This window comes from Psammomys obesus, unplaced genomic scaffold (assembly GCF_907164565.1).
Source record: "Psammomys obesus unplaced genomic scaffold, mPsaObe1.curated_primary_1811, whole genome shotgun sequence".
NCBI classification, from domain to species: Eukaryota; Metazoa; Chordata; class Mammalia; order Rodentia; family Muridae; genus Psammomys; species Psammomys obesus.
Window position 1 is genome coordinate 20,913,613 of NW_026595981.1, and position 22,400 is coordinate 20,936,012.

The 22,400-nt window shown below is 42.4% G+C and overlaps 1 protein-coding gene across 1 annotated transcript; it reads left to right on the forward strand.

The window, feature by feature from the left end:
• Positions 1-1,487: 1,487 nt before the first annotated feature.
• Positions 1,488-20,886, forward strand: Cbx1 (chromobox 1). The gene is made up of 5 exons (XM_055619974.1): positions 1,488-1,700; positions 13,403-13,579; positions 14,238-14,415; positions 15,257-15,351; positions 19,313-20,886. Exons 2-5 carry the CDS (start codon positions 13,440-13,442, stop codon positions 19,455-19,457), a joined length of 558 nt encoding a protein of 185 aa, XP_055475949.1. The 5' UTR covers positions 1,488-1,700; positions 13,403-13,439; the 3' UTR covers positions 19,458-20,886.
• Positions 20,887-22,400: the final 1,514 nt, after the last annotated feature.

A 22,400-nucleotide genomic window follows, 5' to 3' on the forward strand; every position in this document is an offset into this window, starting at 1 on the left:
CCTTAACCTTTGAGCCACCTCTCCAGGCCTGTAAGGTGCTTCCTTATCATATACAAGCCCCGGATTTGATGCCCAACACCAATACAAGATAAAGCAAATTCCTTATCATATACAAGCCCCGGATTTGATCCCCAACACCAATACAAGATAAAGCAAAGCTAAAAGTATTACTAATAGTCTCAAGGTTATTCAAAACAGGTGGACTGATGTTTTTGGAGGCTCAAACTCAAATAGTTTTAGGAAGAATTGGTCTCTTTTTACTAAATTTTGTATGATATTGCTGAGCTAAACCTTTCCTCCCCCCCCCCCTTTTTTTTTTTTTTTGTCTTAGTTTTTTGAACAGGAAAGTTGTCACTGGTTTTTTTGAGGCAGGCAGTCATTCTGTAAAGGAGGCTGTCTTGGTACCCCCTACACCAAGCTATAGCCTAAGCTTCTCTTAAACTCACAGGAATCCTGCCTGCCTGCCTTAATCCCCTGAGTACTAGGATTAAGATGCATGAACCATCGTACCTGGCCTTGGGAAATTTGATTTGACTCATTTATTCACTTAATCACTTAATTTCATGGATCTTTACCAATAGTGAGAGTCAAAAAAAACCAGGGACATGTGCATGCTAGCAGCAACTGCCAAGGGCTTTATTGGGTGATGTGGATACATGAGCCATGTAAGGCAGTGTTTCTATTCTTAGTGGAGTTCATAGCTCGAAAGTTAGGACTGACTTATTATTTTCTGACCGAGAAAGTGATTTAGTCGTTCATTCATTCATCTGTTCGTTTGTTCATTTATTTATTAAATTAAAAAAATATTGAGAGGAAAGAACCCAGGAGGTCGGCTGCCTTTGTTTGGACACGAAAGCATCCGGGAAAGTGATTTTAATGCTGAGGAGACCCTCATCCAGGTGGAGATTAGAAGATACGCAGTTTGCTGGACATTACTGCTAAATCTCAGGTGTTTTGTTTATTTTTGTTTTCAACCGCGGTGGCGCATGCCTGTTATCTCAGCACTCAGGGAGGCAAAGGCAGGTGGATCTCCTTGAGTTCCAGGACAGCCAAGGGGCTACACAGAGAAACCCTGTCTCAAAAAAAAAAAAAAAAAAAAAAAAGACTTAGAGGATGTTAGTTACAAAACTACCCAGAGGGGGTTTTCGGGACCACACATGGTCGGGTTAGTTTCCAACCCAGTGTGTCCTAATTTTGTAGACTGAGCAAGGAGTACTGGTGGGCGCCTGTAACACACCACCAGCTGGGCTACATACCCTGCCATGGAGCAAACAAACCTCACTCACCACCATCACTAACCTCCTAGACCGTAGAGGTATAAACTACACTCGACTCCGCCTCTCCAGTCAAAATGAAAAAGCTAACTCTAGGAACCCTTCAAAGTGGAGGGCATACGGGCCGGGGCGCGCGCGCGGTACTCTGGGACTCGTAGTCTCGGGCCGACTCCGAGTTCCATGGTGCCGTGCGGCGGGTCGTCGCGTCTGCGCGGTGCGGGCGGCGGGCAGCGCAGAGTGAGAGGCTCTTTTGTTCGGCTGAGGGGAGGGCCGTCGGCCGGGCCTGCGGTACGCCGCTTCAGCTGGGCGCTCGGCTGCGGCCAAACGGCTTTTTGCTTCTCTGGTCGCAGCTCCCTGGGGCCGCTCGACGCCACGCGCGAGGAGCGCGGCACGGATTCCTCCCAGGCTCGCGGGCGCTGCTTCGAGGTGAAGAGGCGGGCTGGAGAGGCGGGCTGGGGGGAACGCGGCGACGGCGGGAGGCCCCGCGCCAGCGTGGGCCGCAAACGGAAGGCTGGAGGGCGAGGAGCTGGGGGGCGCGGCCCGGCCCCCCCCCCCCCCCGCGCCCTCCCGGGCCGCCTCCCGCGCGGGGCTCGCGGGCTGCCGGCGTGTGGGGAGGGCGGGGCAGCGGCTCCAGAGCTGGGGGAGCCCTGTGGCTCCCGGCGGCCAGCGCCTCCAGGGCTGGGCGAAGACACTCCTGGACTCGGGCGAGCAACTCTGGAGTCGGGCGGGAGAAGGCAAACTTGAGCACGTCGCTGAGGGAGCAGGCTCGCTGCCTGCGGGCGTGCGAGGCGGGGACCGTGACTTCCTACGTGAGGGGGTTGGAAGTGTAACCTGAGAAAGCGGACACGGTAGCCCTCGGAGGAAAGGTGAAAAAAAAAGTAAAGTGAGGGTCCCCAGGCCAGCTGCCACCGGCAGAGAAATCTCCCTCGCCGGAGTTGCGAAGTAGTAACTAACAGTGAACTTGGACAAGGGTGCGTTGGCTGCTTAAGGTGTGCCAACGGGAAAGAGATTTCGTTGGCCACATCCGCGGGCGAGGGGTCGGACATTTTCTTCACCTTGTCTAAAGGTTGCTAGGATAAGTAGCGTGGAAGTCCAGGGCGATCTGGTAAGAGGTGGAAAAGAAAAGGGGTGTCTGGGGATGTGGCTTAGTTGGCAGAGTGGTTTGCCTAGCTCGAGGCAAACCCCTGGACTCAGTCTCTAGTACCACATAAACTGGGCTGGGTGTGATGGAATCTTAGAACTCCGGAGATGGAAACAGGAGGATCAGAAGTTTAAGGCTTTCCTTGGCTACACGGAGAGTCAAGAAAGGTTGAAAAGGCCACTTTCTGCCTAGGAATGGGTCTTTAGTGTGAGTAAGGAGGCCATAACAATAAAATATATCCCAGGACTCGGGGGGCAGAGGCAGGCGAATGGATGTTTGTGAGTTCGAGGCCAGCCTGGTCTACGTAGTGAGTTCCAGGACAGTCAGGGCTGCACAGGTAAAACCCTGTCTTGAAAAACAAAATAAAAAAAACCCAAACAAACAAACAAAACGTATATAGGGCAAGGGAGACTGTAAGAATATCATGTATAAGGCAAGACTCATCAGATAAAAACTGTTTGCTCTTGCTGAGCAACCCTGGAAAACCTCAGTTTAACTCTTGGAATCCAGGTAAAGGTGGAAAGAAAGAAATGACTCCACAAAATTGTTCTCTGACCTACAAATGAAGGGTATGGCAGGCACACAATGCAGTAAAAATATTTTTGTCAAAAAGTAGTGTATGGGGCAGGAGAGATGGCTCAGAGGTTGAGAGCACTGGCTGTTCTTCCAAAGGTCCTGAGTTCAATTCCCAGCAGCCACATGGTGGCTCCCAACCATCTATAACGAGATCTGGTGCCCTCTTCTGGCCAGGCAGGCATAGATGCAGGCAGAACACTGTATACATAATAAACAAATCTTTAAAAAAATTAAGTAAAAAAAAAAAAAAAAGTAGTATATGAAATACGAACCCAAAATAAATAAAAATTGTGAGTGTACGCAATACTCTGTGTAGAGGTCAGAGAACAGTTCTGGGGAGTCATCTACCATGGATTCAGGGGATCAGGCACCTATCAGGCGCAATTGGCAAGCACTTTTACCTTTTCAGCCCTCTGAACAATTTTTTGGAATTAAAGACTATTTTAAAGGCTCTTGTAAACCATACCTAATTCTCCACTATTGGGACATAGTATGCCGTTCAGATTGTTGGTGAATAAGTGAATGGATGGATGAACAGAACTTACAGATGTTTTCTGACAACTTCATTTATTGGTCAACAATTTCTTAATGTACACTTAATATCTGTGATCTTTGGCAGAATAACACCGTTTTCTTTGGCATGCTTGTCATGTCCTCATTGTTTTGAGACAGGGTTTCTCTGTGTAGCCCTGGCTGTTCTGGAACTCAACCATTGTAGACCAGGCTGGTCCCTGTCTCCTGACTGCTGGGATTAAAGTCATGTGCCACCAGTGCCTGCCCATTTCCTCAGTTTGTTTTATTTTATTTATTTTATTTTATTTTATTTTTGGTCTTTAGAGACAGGGTTTCTCTGTATTGCTCTGGCTATCCCGGAACTCCCTTCATAGATCAGGCAGGCCTTGAACTGGAGATCTGCCTGCCTCTGTGACCAGAGAGCTGGGCATTAAAGTCTGTTTTTTCCAGACAGGATCTCATTCTAGTCCATGCTAGCATGGATCTTATCATATAGACCAGACTGTCTTCAAACTTGAGGTCACATTCCTCCCTCTCTCTCCTTCATGTACTATAGGCACATGCCACCATACACAGCTGTGAAATTATTCAACTTTACGCAAATGATGTTAAGGATTTTAAGAAGGTCAGAGCATAGCTCAGTGGCAGAGCACACCATGTTCCGAATGTCTTCTGTTTTTAATGGGCTTACTCAGGGGCTTTTGTTTTGTTTTGTTTTGCTTTGCTGTTTTGAAATAGGGTCTCAGTTTGTAGCCAGCCTGTCACGGAGTTATGTAGCAGCCCAGAGTGGCCTAGAACTCAGTGATTCTCCTGTCTCAGCCCTCCAAGTACTGGGATTACATGTTTGAGCCACTACCATATTTGGCTTCCTATGCTATTAAGTACAGAAAAGGTATGTGGAGGGTGTAGTTTACCATGTTTATTCTGGCCTCAAGTTCTAGATTTTAATAGTAAGCCATATGGTTTGAATTTTCATTTTATTTATGTCTTTATTGTTTTACTTTACATTTTGCGACACGGTGTGACTGTGTATCTCTGGCTGTTCTGGAACTTTATATATACATCAGGCTGGCCTAAAATTCACAGAAATCTGCCTGCCTCTGTCTCCCCAGTGCTGGAATTAAAGGCATGTACCAATACATCCAGCTATTTTTTTAGTTTTTAAAAGTGGGCATAAGGGATGTGCTATGACATGCTTATGGAAATCAAATTTAGTGTCATTCTCTTCTACTGTTATGCTACTTCTGTTGATTGAATAAATTCAGGTCATTAGGCTTGTGAATCTTAACACTTTCACTGGTTGAACCAGCTTGATACCCACATTTTTTAATGTGGGGGACTAGAAGTTGGTATGTTTGGATTTTGTCATCTATATCCCAAATTGGCTTTATTTTTATGTATGTATGTCTTTACTTTTTACAATGCTGAAGAATAGAATTCAGAGCCGCTTACATGCTAGACAAGCGCTCCACACTCAGCTGCATCCTAGTTTGGCAAGCTTTCTAGTGCTGAGCTACACTCCTAGCTCAGTTTGGGAAAATCTGTTGGCTAGGTTTTTGTTCCATTTTTCTGGTGGTGGTAGTGTACTGAATTGAACCCCCAAACCCATGTGCTCTGCCACTGAGCTGTGCTCTGACCTTCTTAAAATCCTTAACATCCTTTGTGTAAAGTTCAATAATTTCACAGCTGTGTATGGTGGCATGTGCCTATAGTACATCACTGAAGGAGGGGGGGGGGGAATGTGGCCTCGAGTTTGAAGACAGTCTGGTCTCTATGACAAGATCCATGCTAGCATGGACTAGAATGAGACCCTGTCTGTAAAAAAACAGGCTAGACCTTTGAGATGCCATGATGGCTATAGATGGAAACACTTCCCACTAAGCCTGACAACCTGTTTGTTCCCAGGACAGACAGTAGGAGGAATTGGCTCCTCAAAGCTGTCTTCCGTCCCTTTGCTCCCTGCTAAGATACTAAATCAATACAGGCGAGTGGCTGAGTCAGAGACACGACCAACCTAGGCTGCAGAGTTGAGACCCTGGCAAAGAAAAGGGGGCTGAGGAGCATGTGGGTTTGCAAGACTCTGGACTCAGTCTTCAGCAACCAATTCTGCACCCTTATCCATACTCTTAAAAAAAAATTCAAAAACCAAACTAGTACTCAGGTTTGATGTGACTGTGGCACAGGTTTCTGTTTTTCGTTCAGATTTTACGTCTGGAAAGCATTTGCTGCTTAAAACAGCCAAATAACAAGCCAACTAACAAGTTTAGAAATATGGCTGGCACCTTAGCATACTCTACTACAGGTGCCTTCACTTGTGTTTTGATTCCTGGTCTGTAGTTGCCAGTTAAGCAAAGCTACCTCATCTTTGTTTTCTGTTCAGGTTTTATTGATCAGATTCACAACCTAAAAACTGGCAGTTTTGTGCTTTTATTTCCCGTTTGATTTTTGAAACATCTTTCCTTATTGGGCATATAGTGTTCATGATTTTCATAGGGCTCATAATTCCAATTGAGTGTAAGAGGAAAAATAGAATGCTTTGGGGATTCCAAGGAAAGGAGAAATATTTGGCTAGGTTGAGTGAGCTTTATGAGGGAAGTACCATTTAAGCTAGGCCTTGAAGACATTTGACTGAATGAATACTGTAGAGGAGCAGGTTCTTACAACTTTAGGGAAGGCCTTCTAAGGAATGACATTTAAACTAAGGAAATAATAAGGGCATTATAGCACCTACCTGTAATTTCAACACTCAGGAGGCTGAGTAAAGGAGGTTGTTAGAGTTTGAACTCAGCCTACGCTAGAGTGAGACCCTGTCTGGAAAAAGAATAACCAGGCATTACAATTTATGCCTGTCATCTTAGTACTATAGTAGGCTGAGGTGAGAGGATCCCTATGAGTTTGAGGTTATATTACAGATTGAGTTCTAGTCAGCATAGGCTGAAATGAGACCTTGCCTAAAAAATTAAAAAAAAAAAAAGTGTTTGTTGGGAGATAGGTGTGAATGAATGCCTACACTCCCAGCATTTGAAAGGCTATCGCAGAATTGAGTTTAAAGTCATCTGCTATATAGCGAACCAACCACTGGATCCAGAACAAAGCCCATAAAGAAGCAAAGAGAAGGGAGTAGTAGAAGGCCATTGTCCATTTAATTGGTTACTGGATATAGGTTTTCAGGTAATTATCCTTCATTTAAAGATAGTGTGTAATGAAGAATTAGGGCATGGATGTAGCTGAATAAACAGCTAAGAGTTGTCCTTGTGTCTCTGAGGGGGCTTGCTTCCATGAGCCACTAGATAATTAAATCAGCACAGAAGTTTCTTATTAAATAGTATGTGCATGTAACCTAACATTCTCCTGTGTGTGTCTTTTTTTTTTTTTTTTTTAGACAGGGTTTCCTTGTGTAGCCTTGGCTGTCCTGGACTTGTTTTTAGACCAGGCTGGCCTCAAACTCACAGAATCTGCCTGCCTCTGCCTCCCAGGGTGCTGGGATTGCAGGTGTGCCACCACACCCGGCTTCTCCTGTGTATTTTTAGATCATCTCTAGATTACCTGTTATATATAAGTACTATACAAATAGTTGTTATATGCTAGTATTGTAAAAGGAATAATGACAAAAAGATGAAGCTTTCTCCTGAATATTTTCAGTTTCATTGACTGCAGTTGTGGAACCCATGGATCCTGACTGAGGGCTGCAGTCAGTATTTCCAGAGATCATAAACACTAATTTCTCACCTGTCTTCTGGGGGTGAAGAAACTTGAGTTATGAAGTAAATTTATATTACCACTTAATAATGTAAAGTTGTTTCGAGAGGTTAGAAAAGAGAAAGATTGGAAACTGATCAAGCTACTTTTTGTGTTGTTTTGTTTGAGACAGGATCTTGATGGTTCTGGCTAGCCTGGAATTCTCTTTACAGACCAGCCTCAAATTTACAGCAGTCTTCCTGCCCTGATTTGCTACCTCACCCACCCCCCATGGTATTTACTTAAGCAGGTTTTGGAGTAGCACACAGGAAACAGGAGCAGTACCTAAGGGTGCCAAAAGAGGGCATCAGATTCCCTGAACTGGAGTTAAAGGCAGATATTATAAGCCACTTTGTAAGTGCTGGAGATTGAACGCAGGTTCTCTGGAAGAGCAGCCAATGCTGTTAATTACTGAGCCACCTTTCCAGACCTGAGTGGGTTTTGGTGGGGGGGTGTTCTAAATTATATATGTTTTTGTTGTCGGTGTTTGTTTTTTGAGACAGTTTCTTGCATGACTGCCCTGGCTGTCCTGAAATTCAGAGATTCTCTAGAGTGCTGGGATTAAAGGCCTGTACCACCATGCCAAGTTAATTCTGTATATGTGTGTATAAATGCTATGTCTATAATTCTGAATCTCTGTGTATGCACATGAATTCAGCTACCTGTGGAGGCCAATAAGGGATCCCCTAGAGCTGGATTTACATGTGGTTATGAGCCACTTCACAATTGTCCTGGGACCCAGTCTGGTGGAAGAGCAACAAGAGCTCTTAACTGCCCAGCCCAGCCGGCTCTCCAACCTCAGTATTGGTTGTTATGCAAAAAGAGTCTGTTTTGCATTTTGTTAAGAGTTCAAGCATCAGTGAGGTGGTAGTGGCACAGGCCTTTAATCCCAGCACTCAGGAGGCTGAGGCAGGTGATCTCTTGAATTCTAGGACAGCCAGGGCTACACAGAGAAATCCTGCCATGAATCCCCACCCCCACAAAAAAGAAAAGAAAGAAAGAGTTCAAGCACCTTTGTATGCTTGAATTGAGTGTTATAATAGAAGCAGATGAGAATGGAACTCTTAGGGGCTGGAGAAATGGCTCAGCAAAATGTTTGCCACTAAAGTATAAAGACTGGGTTCAGATTCCAGCACGTTTTACAGCAAGATCAGAGGTGAAGTGAAGAATTTTCCAGAAGTTAGGAGTCCAGCTAGCCTGGGTTACACAGTATAGCCTGAAGAAACAAGAAACTTCACCTCAGAAAAACCAGATTGAAGGAGAGAACTACCTGGAGTCAAGTTGTGTTCACACATCACATGTGCACTGTTTGATGTGCACATCTGCACTCACACAAAACAAATTATTTTTAAAAGGCAAGCTGGAAAGATGGTTTATCAGTTAACAATGTCTATTGTGCTGGGTGCAATCAGTCACACACCTTTATCCCAACACTGGGAGGCAGCAGCAGGCAGATCTCTGAGTTCAAGTCCAGTTTGATCTACTTAGTTCCAGGGTAGCCAGGGCTACACAGAGAAACCCTGTCTTGAAAAATCCAAGGGGGAAAAAAGTATATTGCAATTACGAAGGTCCCAAGTTCAGTTACTGGCACCCACAACAGGAGGATCGCATCTATCAATACCTCTAATCCAGGGAATCTGATACCTGGACTCTTTGGGCAGCTGCACATATATGCAGTTTTTTAAAAAGACAAGTTGGGATACTGTAAGTCTGTATTCCCATATATGTATCTTGGTTGTATAATGAAAAAAAAAAAAAAAAAAAAAGCACACAGTCCAGGTTCTCTTTATGGTTTGGTGAGTTTCACATGCCTTTAAGGCAGAGGCAGGCAGATCTCTGTGAGTTCCAGAACAGCCGTGGCAGTTATACAGAGAAATACTGTCTCGATAAAAACAAAACCGCCACAACAAAAAATTGTGTGTGCGTGTGCCACAGTGCATATAGTAATTGGACTTTTAGAAATTGGTTCTCTTCATCTATAAGGCAAAATCACCTTTTCTTGTACTTTGTACACTGTACTAACTGAGTTTCCTAGTTTCCTAGCAATTTTCATCTTGCTGTAAGATTGCTAGGATTACAGATGCACCCTCCCACTTCTGGCTTTATGTCATGCTTGCCAGGAACAGAAACTCAGTTGTAAGGTTTACACAACTTGAACTTCTGCTACTCTTCTTTTCTAGCCCTGGTGTTTTCTTTCCCTTTTTCCTTTTTTTTTTTTTTTTTCAGAAAGGGTCTCTGTAGTCCTGCCTCCCAAGTGCTGAGATTTATTTTTATTATTTGTGATTATTTGTAGGAATGTGTGTGCAATGTGTGTACAGGTACCTGAGGAGGCCAGAGGCATCCAGTTCCCTGGAACTGGAGCTACAGTTGTGGGTCTAACGCAGCCCTTTGGAAGAGCAGCAGCAAGTTCTCCTAACTACTGAGCAATCTCTGTAGCCCCTAGAGTTAAATTTCTCAAGCTCCAGAGAAATAGGTGTCCTAGAAGTTCTTCGGTGGCCCACACTGTGTCTAGCCAGAGGTCAATCTTGGGTATTATTTCTCAGACACTCTCCACCTTGTTTTTGGTTTTTGTTGTTTTGAGATAGTGTCTCTCATTTCTCTAGTGCTCACTTAGTAGGGTAGGGCTAGGCTGCCTGGCTGTCCAGCAAGCCTCAGGAATCCCCCTGTGTGTCTCCCTTGCCCTGAAATTAGAAGCACACATCCCAGTACCAGTATTGGGAGAGTTCTGGAAATCCAACTCAGGTCCTCATGCTTGCGTGATAAGCACTTTAACCAAGTGAGAGACCTCCCTGGCCCTCGCCCATGTTTTTCTGTGTTAACAACTGGAAGGTATGTCTACACTGGCTTCACGGGTTTCTTTTAAACCTTTTCTATTTTTTTTTTTTAATAGTTGATACAAACTTCAAAGGCAAAACAAAATACAAAAGAATTCCGTAACTATAATATACACATGTATATTAAGCACTAGATGTAGTACACAGTTGTAATCCCAGGTGTTCTGGAGGCAAAGGGGGGGGGGTCGCAATTCAAAGCTAGATGGGCAATTTAGCAAGACCTTGTCTAAAAATAGAGGGCTGGGGTGTGGTTCAGTAGTAAAATGCTTACCTAACACATGCAAGGTCTTGGATTTAATCTCTAGTACCTGAAAGACAAAAAAAAAGCATTGTTTCTCAGATAAGTTTTAGAATTTTATTGTGTTTGTGCATGGCCTAGTGCACATGCATGTTAGTGCATGGGTAAAGAGGCCTGCCTGGAGGTGGTTCTCTCCTGCCACCTTGTGGAATCTGAAGGTAAAATGCAGGTCTTCAAGTCTTGGCCTCCTTCTGTATAATTGGCCCTGGAAAAGTTGGTGAGAAAAATCATAATATTCTTTCTTCTCTTAAAAGAACTACATTTATACTGTTCTTGGATTCACTGAGATATCAAACAAATTTGATTACTTAAATTGACCATTTTCAAGCTAAATGATGTGGTACACACTTGTACTACTATGATACAGTGGTGATAAATTCCAGTCCACCTAGGCTACCTGGATAAGACCCTTATCTTAAAAATATATGCATTTATTTTCTTAGTTCCCAATTCCTCCCTCCCCCGTTTTTTATTGTTGTTGTTTAGGGTTTTTTGTTGTTTTAAGACAGGGTGTCTCTGTGTAGCCATGATTGTCCTGGATTTGCTTTATAGAGTAGGCTGGACTCAGACTCAACAGAGATCACCTGCCTCTGCCTCCCAGAGTTCTATGATCCCAGGCATGCACCACCACACCCAGCTAGTTTTATTTTATTTGTTTTGTTTTTGAGATAGGGTTTCTCTATGTGTCCCTGACTGTTCTAAAACTGGAATTGTAGACCAGGCTAGCCCCAAACTCAGAGATCCACCTGCCTCTGCCTTCTGAGTACTGAGATTGAAGGCATGTACCACCACTGCCCAACAGCATTATTCATTTTAAGAGCCTTACAAGACTGGCTTGCATTACTAAAAACCAAAGCTTTAAGTCAGCTACCCTTTTGTTAATTAGCAAGTATCTTCAAACTCCAGAAACAGAATTTGCTGGGTTTTCTATTGTAACTTTCCAGGTATTTTCCATTAGAGAGCTATGATAACTCTAGAAAACTAAAGAAATTGATTTCAAGATATTTCTTGAAAGAAGACGGTCAGCTTTTTTATATACTAGAACTAGAGACTTCTGTGTCCTTTCCTTCTACAGGCCTTACTTTTGTTTTGGTTTTTCTGTTTTGGTTTGTTTTTTTTTGGGGGGAGGGGTTGGTTGGTTGGTTAGTTTTTTGAGGTAAGGCTTCTCTGTAGCCCTGGCTGTCCTGGACTTTCTTTGTAGACCAGGCTGGCCTCGAACTCATAGAGATCCACCTGCCTCTGCCTCTACCTCCTGAGTGCTGGGATTAAACATGTGCACCACCATGCCTGGCCCTGGGCTTGAGTTTTTTTTTTTTTTTTTTTGGGGGGGGGGGGGGCGGACCCATGTAAAGGTAGAAGGAGAGGACCAACTCTACAAAGTTGTCATGCCTCAAAGAAGAAAAAAGATAAACTATGTTACATTAATAGTTTTTCTGGTGCTTTTTTTATAAGTAATCCTCAATCTTAGAAATAAATTATAAAGTAAACTAGGTTGAATAACAGTGATTTCTGGGCTTAGGGCTGTAGCTCAGTGCCTAGCGTTCTCAAAACCCTAAGTTCAATTCTTAGTACTGCCATCGGGGAGGGAGAGGTGAGTTGCCTGGAGATACAGTATGGTTGGTAGAGTACTCACTTGTATTTCTTGCACATTGTACAATGCCCTGTGTTCAGACTTTTAGCACCAAATAAACTATATGTGGTACATACTATCTTCCCAACACTCAAGGAGGTAGAGACAGGATCAGAAGTTCAAGATCATCCTCTGCTACATTTTGAATTCCAGGCCAGCCTGGGGTGCATGAGTCTATCAAGCCCGAGATCCACATGAAGCTGACTCCAATAAATTGTCGCCTGACCTCCTTGACTCCATACACATACAGGGTGAATAAATGCAGCAAAAGAACTTCTTTTAAAGTTTGAGCTGCAAATTTATGACAGCATTCAAGAAGAGCAGTGTGAAAAACAAAGACCTTTTTTTAAAAAAGCTGGACATGGTAGCACACGTCTGTAATCCCAGCACTTGAAAGTTAGAAACCAGATTAGGAGCTCAAAGTCAGCCTGGGCTATATGAGACCCTCTCAGCCTGCTACGTGGTGGCACACACCTATAATCCCAGCACACAGAGAGGTGGGGGCAGGTGGATTTTTGTGAGTTTAAGGCCAGCCAGGGCTATACAGAGAAACCTTGTCTTGGAAAAAGAGAGAGAGGACCCTGTCTCCAAAGAAAAAGTAAGATAATTCAATATTTGTTACTGTGATTTAACATACAATTTTAGGTTCTATACTTTGTGGCAAATGGGTATTAGGAGTTAATATAAATTAGACTTAGTATAAAAGTTGTAAATGGAGCTGGAGAGATGGCTCAGAGGTTAAGAGCACTAGCTGTTCTTCCAAAGGTCCTGAGTTCAATTTCTAGCAACCGCATGGTGGCTCATAACCATCTACAGTGAGATATGGTCCCTCTTCTGGTGTGCAGGCAGAACATTGTATAAATAATAACAATCTTAAAAAAAAAAAAAAAAAAGGTTGTAAATGGAGCTATAAGAATTCAGAAGTTTTGCCAGCCAAGGTGGCACACACCTTCAATCCCAGCACTCAAAAGACAGAGGCAGGCTGGTCTCTGAGTTCAAGGTCAGCCTGGTCCACATAGTGTGGATTTGAGGATAACCAAGACTACACAGAAACACTGTCTCAAAAAAAAAAAAAAAAAAAAAAAAAAATCAGAAATTCCTCCCAACATTGTGGCATACACCTGTAATTCCATCACTAGGAAAGCTTCCCTCACTGAGGACAGCTTAGACTAACCAAGTCCTCATCCAAAGGGAAAGAACAGAAAAGACGATTTTGCTGTGAGATTAACAATGTGGCTTGCGCCCTAGCAAACATTAAAACATGACTGTGAGTTGGAGATTAGTAGCACATGATAAGCACCATATATCCAGTGACTTCCCTGGTTTCCTCAACATCCAGATACTAGTCTAATCAGTAAATGTGCCCTGATGCACTTTTTCTTTCCTTTCATTATGTAGTAGCGTCACCCTTTACACCGGAAAGCTGGCGGGTACTATGGGGAAAAAACAAAACAAGAAGAAAGTGGAGGAGGTACTAGAAGAAGAGGAAGAAGAATATGTGGTGGAAAAAGTTCTTGATCGGCGAGTTGTCAAGGGCAAAGTGGAATATCTTCTAAAGTGGAAGGGTTTCTCAGAGTAAGTTTCATTGACAGAGGTAAATTCAGTCACTGTGAAGTTAAATGATGTGCTTGCTACCAGTTCTGAGATGGGTACACCTTGTTTCAGTCCTAACCTCCACAGCTGATAGTCTGCTGAGGAAGGATCCACGTGCGAAGTACTGTAATATATGGCAGAGTTTTTGTTCTGTGTGGGCATGTTTGCCATGTAAATACTGGGAGAAATCAGGTCTTCAGGCTTAGCAGATGGCTCCTTTTTCCCATTTAGCCATCGTGCCAGCCTAAGGCTGATTTCTGAGGAGCAATTCGTATAAGATAGTCCACTTTTGCAAAGCAGTATTTCCTTGAAGAGGGCAAGTTTCTAAGCCTTTGTTCTGTACCCTCCCCTACTAGGAAAACTCATCTTGAACAAAAATCTAGCTGTTCATTGTCATTTAACTCTTCCAAGAGAGCTCTTCTCTTAGTATTAAAAAAAAAAAAAAAGTTAATTTGAAGTCGGTGGCACATGCCTATAATCCCAGTGTCCTGGGAGGCAGAGGCAGGCCTGGTCTACAAAGTGAGTACAGGACAGCCAGGGCTACACAGAGAAACCCTGTCTCAAAAAAAAAAAAAAAAAAAATCAAACAAAAATGTTGATTTGAATAGCAAGTATAACTTGCTGTGTTTGCTGATTTCAGTGAGGACAACACATGGGAGCCAGAAGAGAACCTGGATTGTCCAGACCTCATTGCTGAGTTTCTGCAGTCACAGAAAACAGCTCATGAGACAGATAAATCAGAGGGAGGCAAACGCAAAGCTGATTCTGATTCCGAAGATAAGGGAGAGGAAAGCAAACCAAAGAAGAAGAAAGAAGAGGTAAGGCTAGAACTAGGAATCTTCAGCCAGAGGCCTGGTAATTCTAGCAGTTTGGTTCCATCTCCTAGCCTCCCCTTCATATTTTTTTTATTCTTTTTAATTTTTCTTTTAGATAAGATCTTGCATAGAAGCCTAGGCTGGCCTGTAATTCAGTATATAGCCCCAGCTGGCCTCAGATTTGTGGCAGTCCTCCTTTTGTAGCCTCTAAGTGTTGAGATTACAGGTTTGAGCTGCCATACTGGACTTTCTTCCTTTGAATCTCAGAAGTTATGTCCTTTCTTTCTATAGAAATAAGCTGATGTTTTAAAAGAGTTTGGGGTTAACTCTACACACCTGTAATCCTAGTACTCAGGAAGAGGGAAGCAGGAAAGTCGGTGATCAGAGGCCTGGGTTATAGGAGACCTTGTCTCAGCAAAACAGTGAAACAAAAAGGATTTGGGGCATACTCTTGTGAAGTGATCTAATCTTGCTTTCCGTTATCCAAGTGCAGAAATGATAACATGTAACGTTTATTAGAGACACTTGACAGCAACTGGAGTCCTTTATTTTCAGTAGATGGCTTTCAGTGTTTTGATCATTAAAGATTAGAGGTGGCTGTCTTCTAATTTGTATCTTAAGTAATTTGCCTTTGATGAGACAGTTGTGAACATTTCTTTTGAGGTGTATGGCCCATTCATGGGAGGAGGACCTCATGTACTTCAGACTTTTGACATGTAATGTGGGTAGCAGAGGAAACCGTGAATGAATGTTTGTGATTACATTTCTTAGAAACCCAGAAATAACTTCAATCTGGATGTAGTCCTATGTCAATAAAATTGTTCTACCCATCTGGTCCTTACAGCCAGAAAAGCCACGAGGCTTTGCCCGGGGTTTGGAGCCAGAGCGGATTATTGGAGCTACTGACTCCAGTGGAGAGCTCATGTTCCTCATGAAATGGTGAGTCTACCAGTGGCTCTGTGTGGTTGTTTTTTCCCTTCTCCCCATCTGTTCTATGCCAGAGGAAAAGAGCTGGACCTTCGAAATTCCAGTCGCCCAGGTGTGAAATCTTTTAAGATGACATAGTCCTTCGATAGTGACCCTCTGCCTGACTACCAACCTGGACTCATGAGTTACAGGTAGGGGCCCTTAGGATTTTCAGATCTTTGCCCTTTTTTGTTTTGTTTTGTTTTCTTCTTTTTTGTAGGTGGGAGAGGCTATGGAGAGGAATCACGTTTCAGTTCTGTTAATAAAGAAAAAAATTCTGAAATGTGATTGAATCACCCTCTTTCTCTGCCACCTTCTTAGTAAAAATCAGGCTGCCCCATAAACAAGATTCTGCTCATGTTTGAGGGTTAGGAAAGAATTTATAGAATTTATTTTGAATGCTAATTTACAAAACCAGCCAGCAGGGGTCAGCAAGGCCTCTTCACTGTTAGTGAGCATGATGTGAGCCGCTTTCTGTTTTCTGTGTATGAGTGGGAACAGCACAGGCTTGTTCTAAATAGAAAGATGTGTAGTGTTTGTCGGCAGCATTGACAATCATCTGTTGGACACGCTTGTATTTGCTTATTTTTACGTTCTGGCAGTATAGTAGGTTTCTATGACTAGCATGTACCACATTATTACTAGGTAATGGGAAATTTTTCATCTGCATTATATCATGGGGTTATTGTCATATGATGTCCATTTTTGGCCAGAATATTGTTAAGCAGCCCATGACAGTACTTTCACAGTTTAAGGAAAAGGGGTTCAAGTCAGTAAAATTAATTATTTTTGTTTGTTTGTGTTCTGGTTGTTTTGAGACAGTTTTACTCTAGCCTAGGCTTGCCTTGAACTTGAAATCTTCCTGCCCCACACTCTGTGCTGACATTATAGGGAAATGTCACCATTCCGGACTAGGAAGAGTAAGTGTTAAGCGATTGCTAGTAAAATAGGATTCTCAAGGCTTTGTCCTTTGATTGGTCTTGAAATTTCTCTGAAACTGTTAATGTGTACTAGGTCTTCCCTAGATGATGGCTGAAAAGGTTTAATTTCAATATAGGTGAAGGTCTGTGTCACAATTAACTAACCACCTATTTTCTTCCTGTGTGTTTCTTTAGTATTTATTGAGTCTGACACTCATTTAGCTTATTTCCTGTAACTTAATTAGAGAAAAGAAAAACTGAATAATATGTTTTAAGTAGTCCAGCTAGTATACACTTGTCCTGTATATGCCAAGTATGAGTTATAGGAGTATCTCCATATTTTGTAGGATTGCGTTCTTAGTCAGGTATGGTTATGCACACTTACAGTGTATGCTATAATATATGGCATAATATATATCTCAGCACTCAGATAAAATAGAAGTATCACAAGCTGGAGGCCAGTCTGGCCTAGAGTGTGATGAAGTCTTAAAAGCAGAGAACAGCCAGTCATCATCATCCACGTGTGTAATTTTAGCACTAGAGGACAACTTGGATTATAGAGTTATGACTTTCACTCAAATAACAAAACAGAAAGGGCAGGGGAGGGTGTAGGGGATTACATTCTTTAATTTTGCTGGCTCACTACTATATCTAAATTTAAGATTTGGATGTTAGGCTAGATGTGGCTCAGAGGTAAAGGTTTTGATCCCAAGCCCTGCAGAATGACAAAACAAAGCAAACCCAAACCTTTGTGATAGGGATTTGGCTTGCCTAGCATATGCAAGGCCCATGGTTTAAGCCCTAGCACCCACTCTCTTACCCACAAAAGATAGAATGTTGATTGTAAAATCTAAGTTTTAAAAAGTTACACATGGCTAGGTGTGGTGGTTGCATACCTTTGATCCCAGCACTCAGAAGTAGAGGCAGTGGATCTCTGCTAATTTGAGGCTAACCTGTTTACATATCCAGTTGTAGGACTACATTGAACAGCCGTTTTCAACCTGTGGGTCATGACCTTTTCAGAGGCCTAACAAACCTTTCACAGGATTCCCAATTCAGATGCCCTGTTTATCAGATAGTTACCGTATGATTTATAACAGGGGCAAAATTACAGTTGTAAAATATCAACAAAATAATTTTGTAGTTGGGGTCATCAAAGCATTAAGAAAGTTGAGAACCACTGACACTCAAAACAACAACAAAAGTGATCCATGTACACACCATGGTTCAGTGTGATTGTAAAACACTTCCTGAGCATACACATGGCCTTGGCTTTCGTTCTTAGCACCACATACATGTACTTTAAAAATATATGTATGATGGGCTGGAGAGATGGCTCAGCATTTAAGATAACTGGCTTCTCTTCCAGAAGACTCAGTTCCCAGCACCTACATGTAGCTCACTAACTTATGTAACTCTAGTTCTAGGGATTCAAATACCCTCTTCTGGCCTCCAAGAACACAAGACATGCATGACATGTACATACATATATGCAGGCAAAACACTCATACACATAAAAAATTTTTTTTAATTATAACATGATTTTCCAGGAAAGTGGAGATTCCTGTCCATTTCTGAAAATAGAAAATATTTCTAAGTAGTAAAAGAACTTAAATTGAGAGCTATGGCCTAGGCACCTGTAGGATTCAATGTGCCCCACCTTCTTGGTATAGTTTCTTGTGGAACCTTACCCAGATTAGCTTATTCTCTAGTTCCCTGTGGCTTTGAATTCTTGTTCATTCATGGTCAGGTTCTAGAGGTTTGAGGTGGTACCTTGCTACATTCTGTCATGTATCTTTTGCCTACACGCCATGCCACTGCCTCTGAATGGGACAGGCTCAGTGAGTTGAAGATAAATGGATAAGAGTTTTACTTCTAGTTACTCCCTATAATGAATATCATTTTTAGAATTTAAGAAAATTTGGCTGGGCAGTGGCAGCACATACTTTAATCTCAGCACTCCGGAAGCAAAGGCAGGCAGATAGATCTTTGTGGGTTCGAGGCCAGCCTGATGTACAAATCAAGTCCAGGACAGACAGGGCTACACAGAGAAACCCTGTCTCAAAAAACAACAAAAAGACCATCAAAATTTGGGAAAATAATAGTTACTTTATAGTACCCTCTTTTTCTACCTTCCCATGTTGGAACAATCTTTTACACTACATGGATGTGATTGAGCAGGTGGTATTTGGTGGTGTTAAACAGTGTTTTATGAGTAAACAAGAATGTGCCAGATTGGTATTAAGTTCTCTTTCAAAGTCAAGATTTCTGTGGGATTTCTGGCTGGAGTTAGAAAAGTAAGGCACAGCTTCTTGTCTACCCTCCGAAATGCTTTTTGTTGTTTTTTGTTTGAGACAGGGTTTTTTTTTTTTTTTTTTTTTTTTTTTTTTTTTTTTTTTTTTTTTTTTGGTGTAGCTCTGGCTTTCCTGGGATTCTCTCTCTCTATAGACCAGGGTGGTTTCAAACTCAAAGATCCACCTGCCTCTGCTTCCTGAGTGCTGGGATTACAGGTGTGTGCCACCATGCCCACCATTTTATCCTTTTTTTTTTTTTTTTTAAGATAGTGACTGGTCTCTCTTAGGCCTTTCTTAAAGGTTTTAAGTACAGTAATGTAACCTAATCTGGTTTCCGTTTTGTTTTATTAATCTGCATGTATACCTGCAGGTAGGTATACAGACCTACCTGTATAGGTATACAGAAGAGGGCATCAGACCCCAGTATAAATGGTTGTGAGCCACCTTGTGGCACGTGGGTGCTGGGACCTCTGGAGGAACAGACAGTACCCTGAACCACTGAACCATCTCTCCAGTTCACCCTTAGAGGATTTTTTAACAAGGGAAGATCTTTAGATCTTTGGGGGTATTGTGACAAAACTTGCCCAGTAAATGCTGCTTGCATCCTGCTTTCTTAAATTTTGTTTCTGCAGTTAACTTTTAAAGCCCCATTCCCTGGGTGGTCCTAATTAGTAGGCCACAACAGCTGATCTCAAAGTCTCTTTATGCTTTGTTCTGCAGGAAAAACTCTGATGAGGCTGACCTGGTCCCTGCTAAGGAAGCCAATGTCAAGTGCCCACAGGTTGTCATATCCTTCTATGAGGAAAGGCTGACGTGGCACTCCTACCCCTCAGAGGATGATGACAAAAAAGACGACAAGAATTAGCCCTCTTGAGTGCCCACCCCTGTCACCTTTGACTGTGGGTTTCCCGTGGGGAGGGAAGGAGTTGTACCTGTCTTGACCCCATAGGGGTGGCTTGAGAAGATGTCCTTTGAAGAGCCAGCATAGTTTCTGTGCCCTGCAGCAGCCCAAGTGCTTTACATTGTTCAAGCTGTATAGTCTGCACACCTATCCCAGTGGAGGGGAAAGGGTAAGTGTTTCAAGGCAACCAGTTCTGCGCTTTCTTAAGAAAGTGGAGGGCCTTCCATGAAGGACAAAACCTGCAGAACCGGGGTGTGGGAAAGCAAGATACTGTCGACCTTCAAAGAGCATCTCCACAACCCACAGCCTTCTTCCCAATAGTGTTAACTGCATTTTTACAGCCTAGCATGTGTGTAGTTTTTGGCTATTACTGGTATATTAATTGGGGTGGGAGGGTTGGGGCAGGGAAGGGAGATGGGTAGAATCATTTTGGTTAAAATTTGGGGCCTGATTGGGGAAATGGTGAAACAGTAGAAAGAACATATAACTAATAAATTGGTTCTATGTTGAGAATATTTTGCCTTTTCAAAAAATGTCATTTGCACCATAAATGAGGACTGTAAGAGACTGTTAAAAAAAATCCTGTGAATGCTGAAACCTACAGCCAAGGTGCTCCCTACCTGAGCTCATTGTGGCCCACAGAGGACAAAGCCAGTTCCCTGAATTACCAAAGCTGCCATTGGATGACGGAAACAGACTGAAGAGGGAAAGTTTTACTGGGGAGTATATACAGGCAGACCATTCTATTCTGCCTTAGAGGTGCTAATTCCTGAAATTGGATGGGGAAAAACAAAAATGTTTTTTCAATTACAAAGTTATAAATATCAGTTTGTCCATCCAAGCCATTGGCTCAAGTGTTGTAGGAGGGCCTGTGAGAGATGGGGAGATGGGAGCCTGTGCTCCTGGGGCAGAAACTCTTGGGGCCTTTGGGCCTTTCTTTTTTTTTTTTTTTTTTTTTTTTTTTTTTTTTTTTGCTTTAGGGGCTTGGTTTTTTTTTTTTTTTTTTTTTTTTTTTTTTTTTTTTTTTTTTTTTTTTCTGTTTTTCAAGTTTTGAAACCTGAAACTGCTTGTGGCGGGTTCAGTTACCGACAGCACAAATTTCATTGAGTCAATTCAAGGGTTGAATGACTTCACAAGCCCTGGTCTCAGGAGATTAACTTTCATATTGGGTTAGTGGTACACTTGAGAATACAAAATATTCAGATTAACTGATGTCCAACATACTGTCTTGAATCATGAGATCCATTAATTTTTAGTATTGTCTAAACCTACATAGAACTACAATGTAAAATCTTTTTAAGCATGTGTTAGATGTATGTGAAAAAAATTGTTTTAAGTGTAAACTTCATACCATATTGTCAGTTTTTGTCTTAATAAAACTATAGATTTATAATTCTTGATTTCTGTCTTTTTTTTTTTTTTTTTTTAAAGAGTAGCTCTCCTTCCCCTGAGTTGCTCAGTCTGGCCTAGAATTTTGAACCCTGTGCCTCCTCCCAGATATGGAATTACTGGTGCACGCACTACCACAACGGGAATGGTTAACTCACCAGAGGCCCCTCTTGCCTCAGTTCAGGTTACTAGAAGTTTCCATGGCTTCATGACTACAGGTGGACACTGTAGGCTGAAAATCTGGTGCTCTAATCTTTTAAATGGTCTCAGTTTATTAATGTAGTAAGTACTTGAGCATTTATAATTGCTGCACATGTTAAGAACTGTTACATCATTCTGTCTTTCATATTGCTGGGAAATTATTTACTGATAATACTTCCAAATATGGCTTATTTGAAAATACATGTTTTGGGCTGGAGAGATGGCTCAGAGGTTAAGAGCACTGGCTGCTCTTCCAGAGGTCCTGAGTTCAATTCCCAGCAACCACATGGTGGCTCACAACCATCTATAATAAGATCCAGTGTCTTCTTCTGGCGTGCAAGTGTATATGCAGATAGAACATTGTATACATAATAAATAAATAAAATATATATTAAAAAAAAAAAAAAAAAAAAAAAGAAAATACATGTTTTATGGAGTAGCTTAATCAATTGGATGATTTAGCAAATATCAACACCAAAAAGTTTTAGGAATTTGCACTGCTTTAAACACTGATTGAATGTCATCTATCTTTTTGTGGGGGTAGGGGTTCGAGACAGGGTTTATCTGTATACCGCTGGCTGTCCTGGAATTTGGCCTTGTAGACAGGCTGGTGTTGAACTCACAGAGATAGCCTCTACCTCCAGAACACTGTAGGATTAAAGGCATGTGCCACCATACCTGTTTGTCCTCCATCTTGTTAATACCATTTTTTTCTGCCTATAATCCTGGAGCCCAAATAGGAATATATTTTTTATTACTATTTAATTTTATTATCTTGCTATATGGTGTTTTGTTTGCATGCCTGTCTGTGCACCAAGTTTGTGTCCAGAAGAGCATTTGATACTCTGGAACTGGAGTTATAGGCTGTTAAGACAGACCTAATATGGGTGCTACGAATCAAACCAGGATCCTCTCCTAGAGCAGCCACTGTTCTTAACCACTGAGCCATGCCTCAAGCCCCTGTTGGTTTTGGCTCTGTCTTAATACATTAGTATGTACGCACATGTTGAAGTCAAAAGACAACTTTGTGGAGTTGGGTTCTGGGAACCAAGCTCAGATTGCTTGCTGTGCTTCATGTGCCAAACCATTTAACCCATGTTAGTGACCTAGTCCCCCCCAAGTACTAGGGTTTACAGGAATGTGTCCAAGGGCAGTTTGAAGTCTCACTGTAACCCTGGGTATCCTGGAACTTCCTGTGTAGACCAGGCTAGTCTTAAAAACTTGGGATCCTCTTGTCTCTGCCTCACAGGTGATGGGATTGTGCGAGTGTCCCACCATGCCTGCCTTGTTTTTGTTCACTTGTGTGCTTTTTAATGT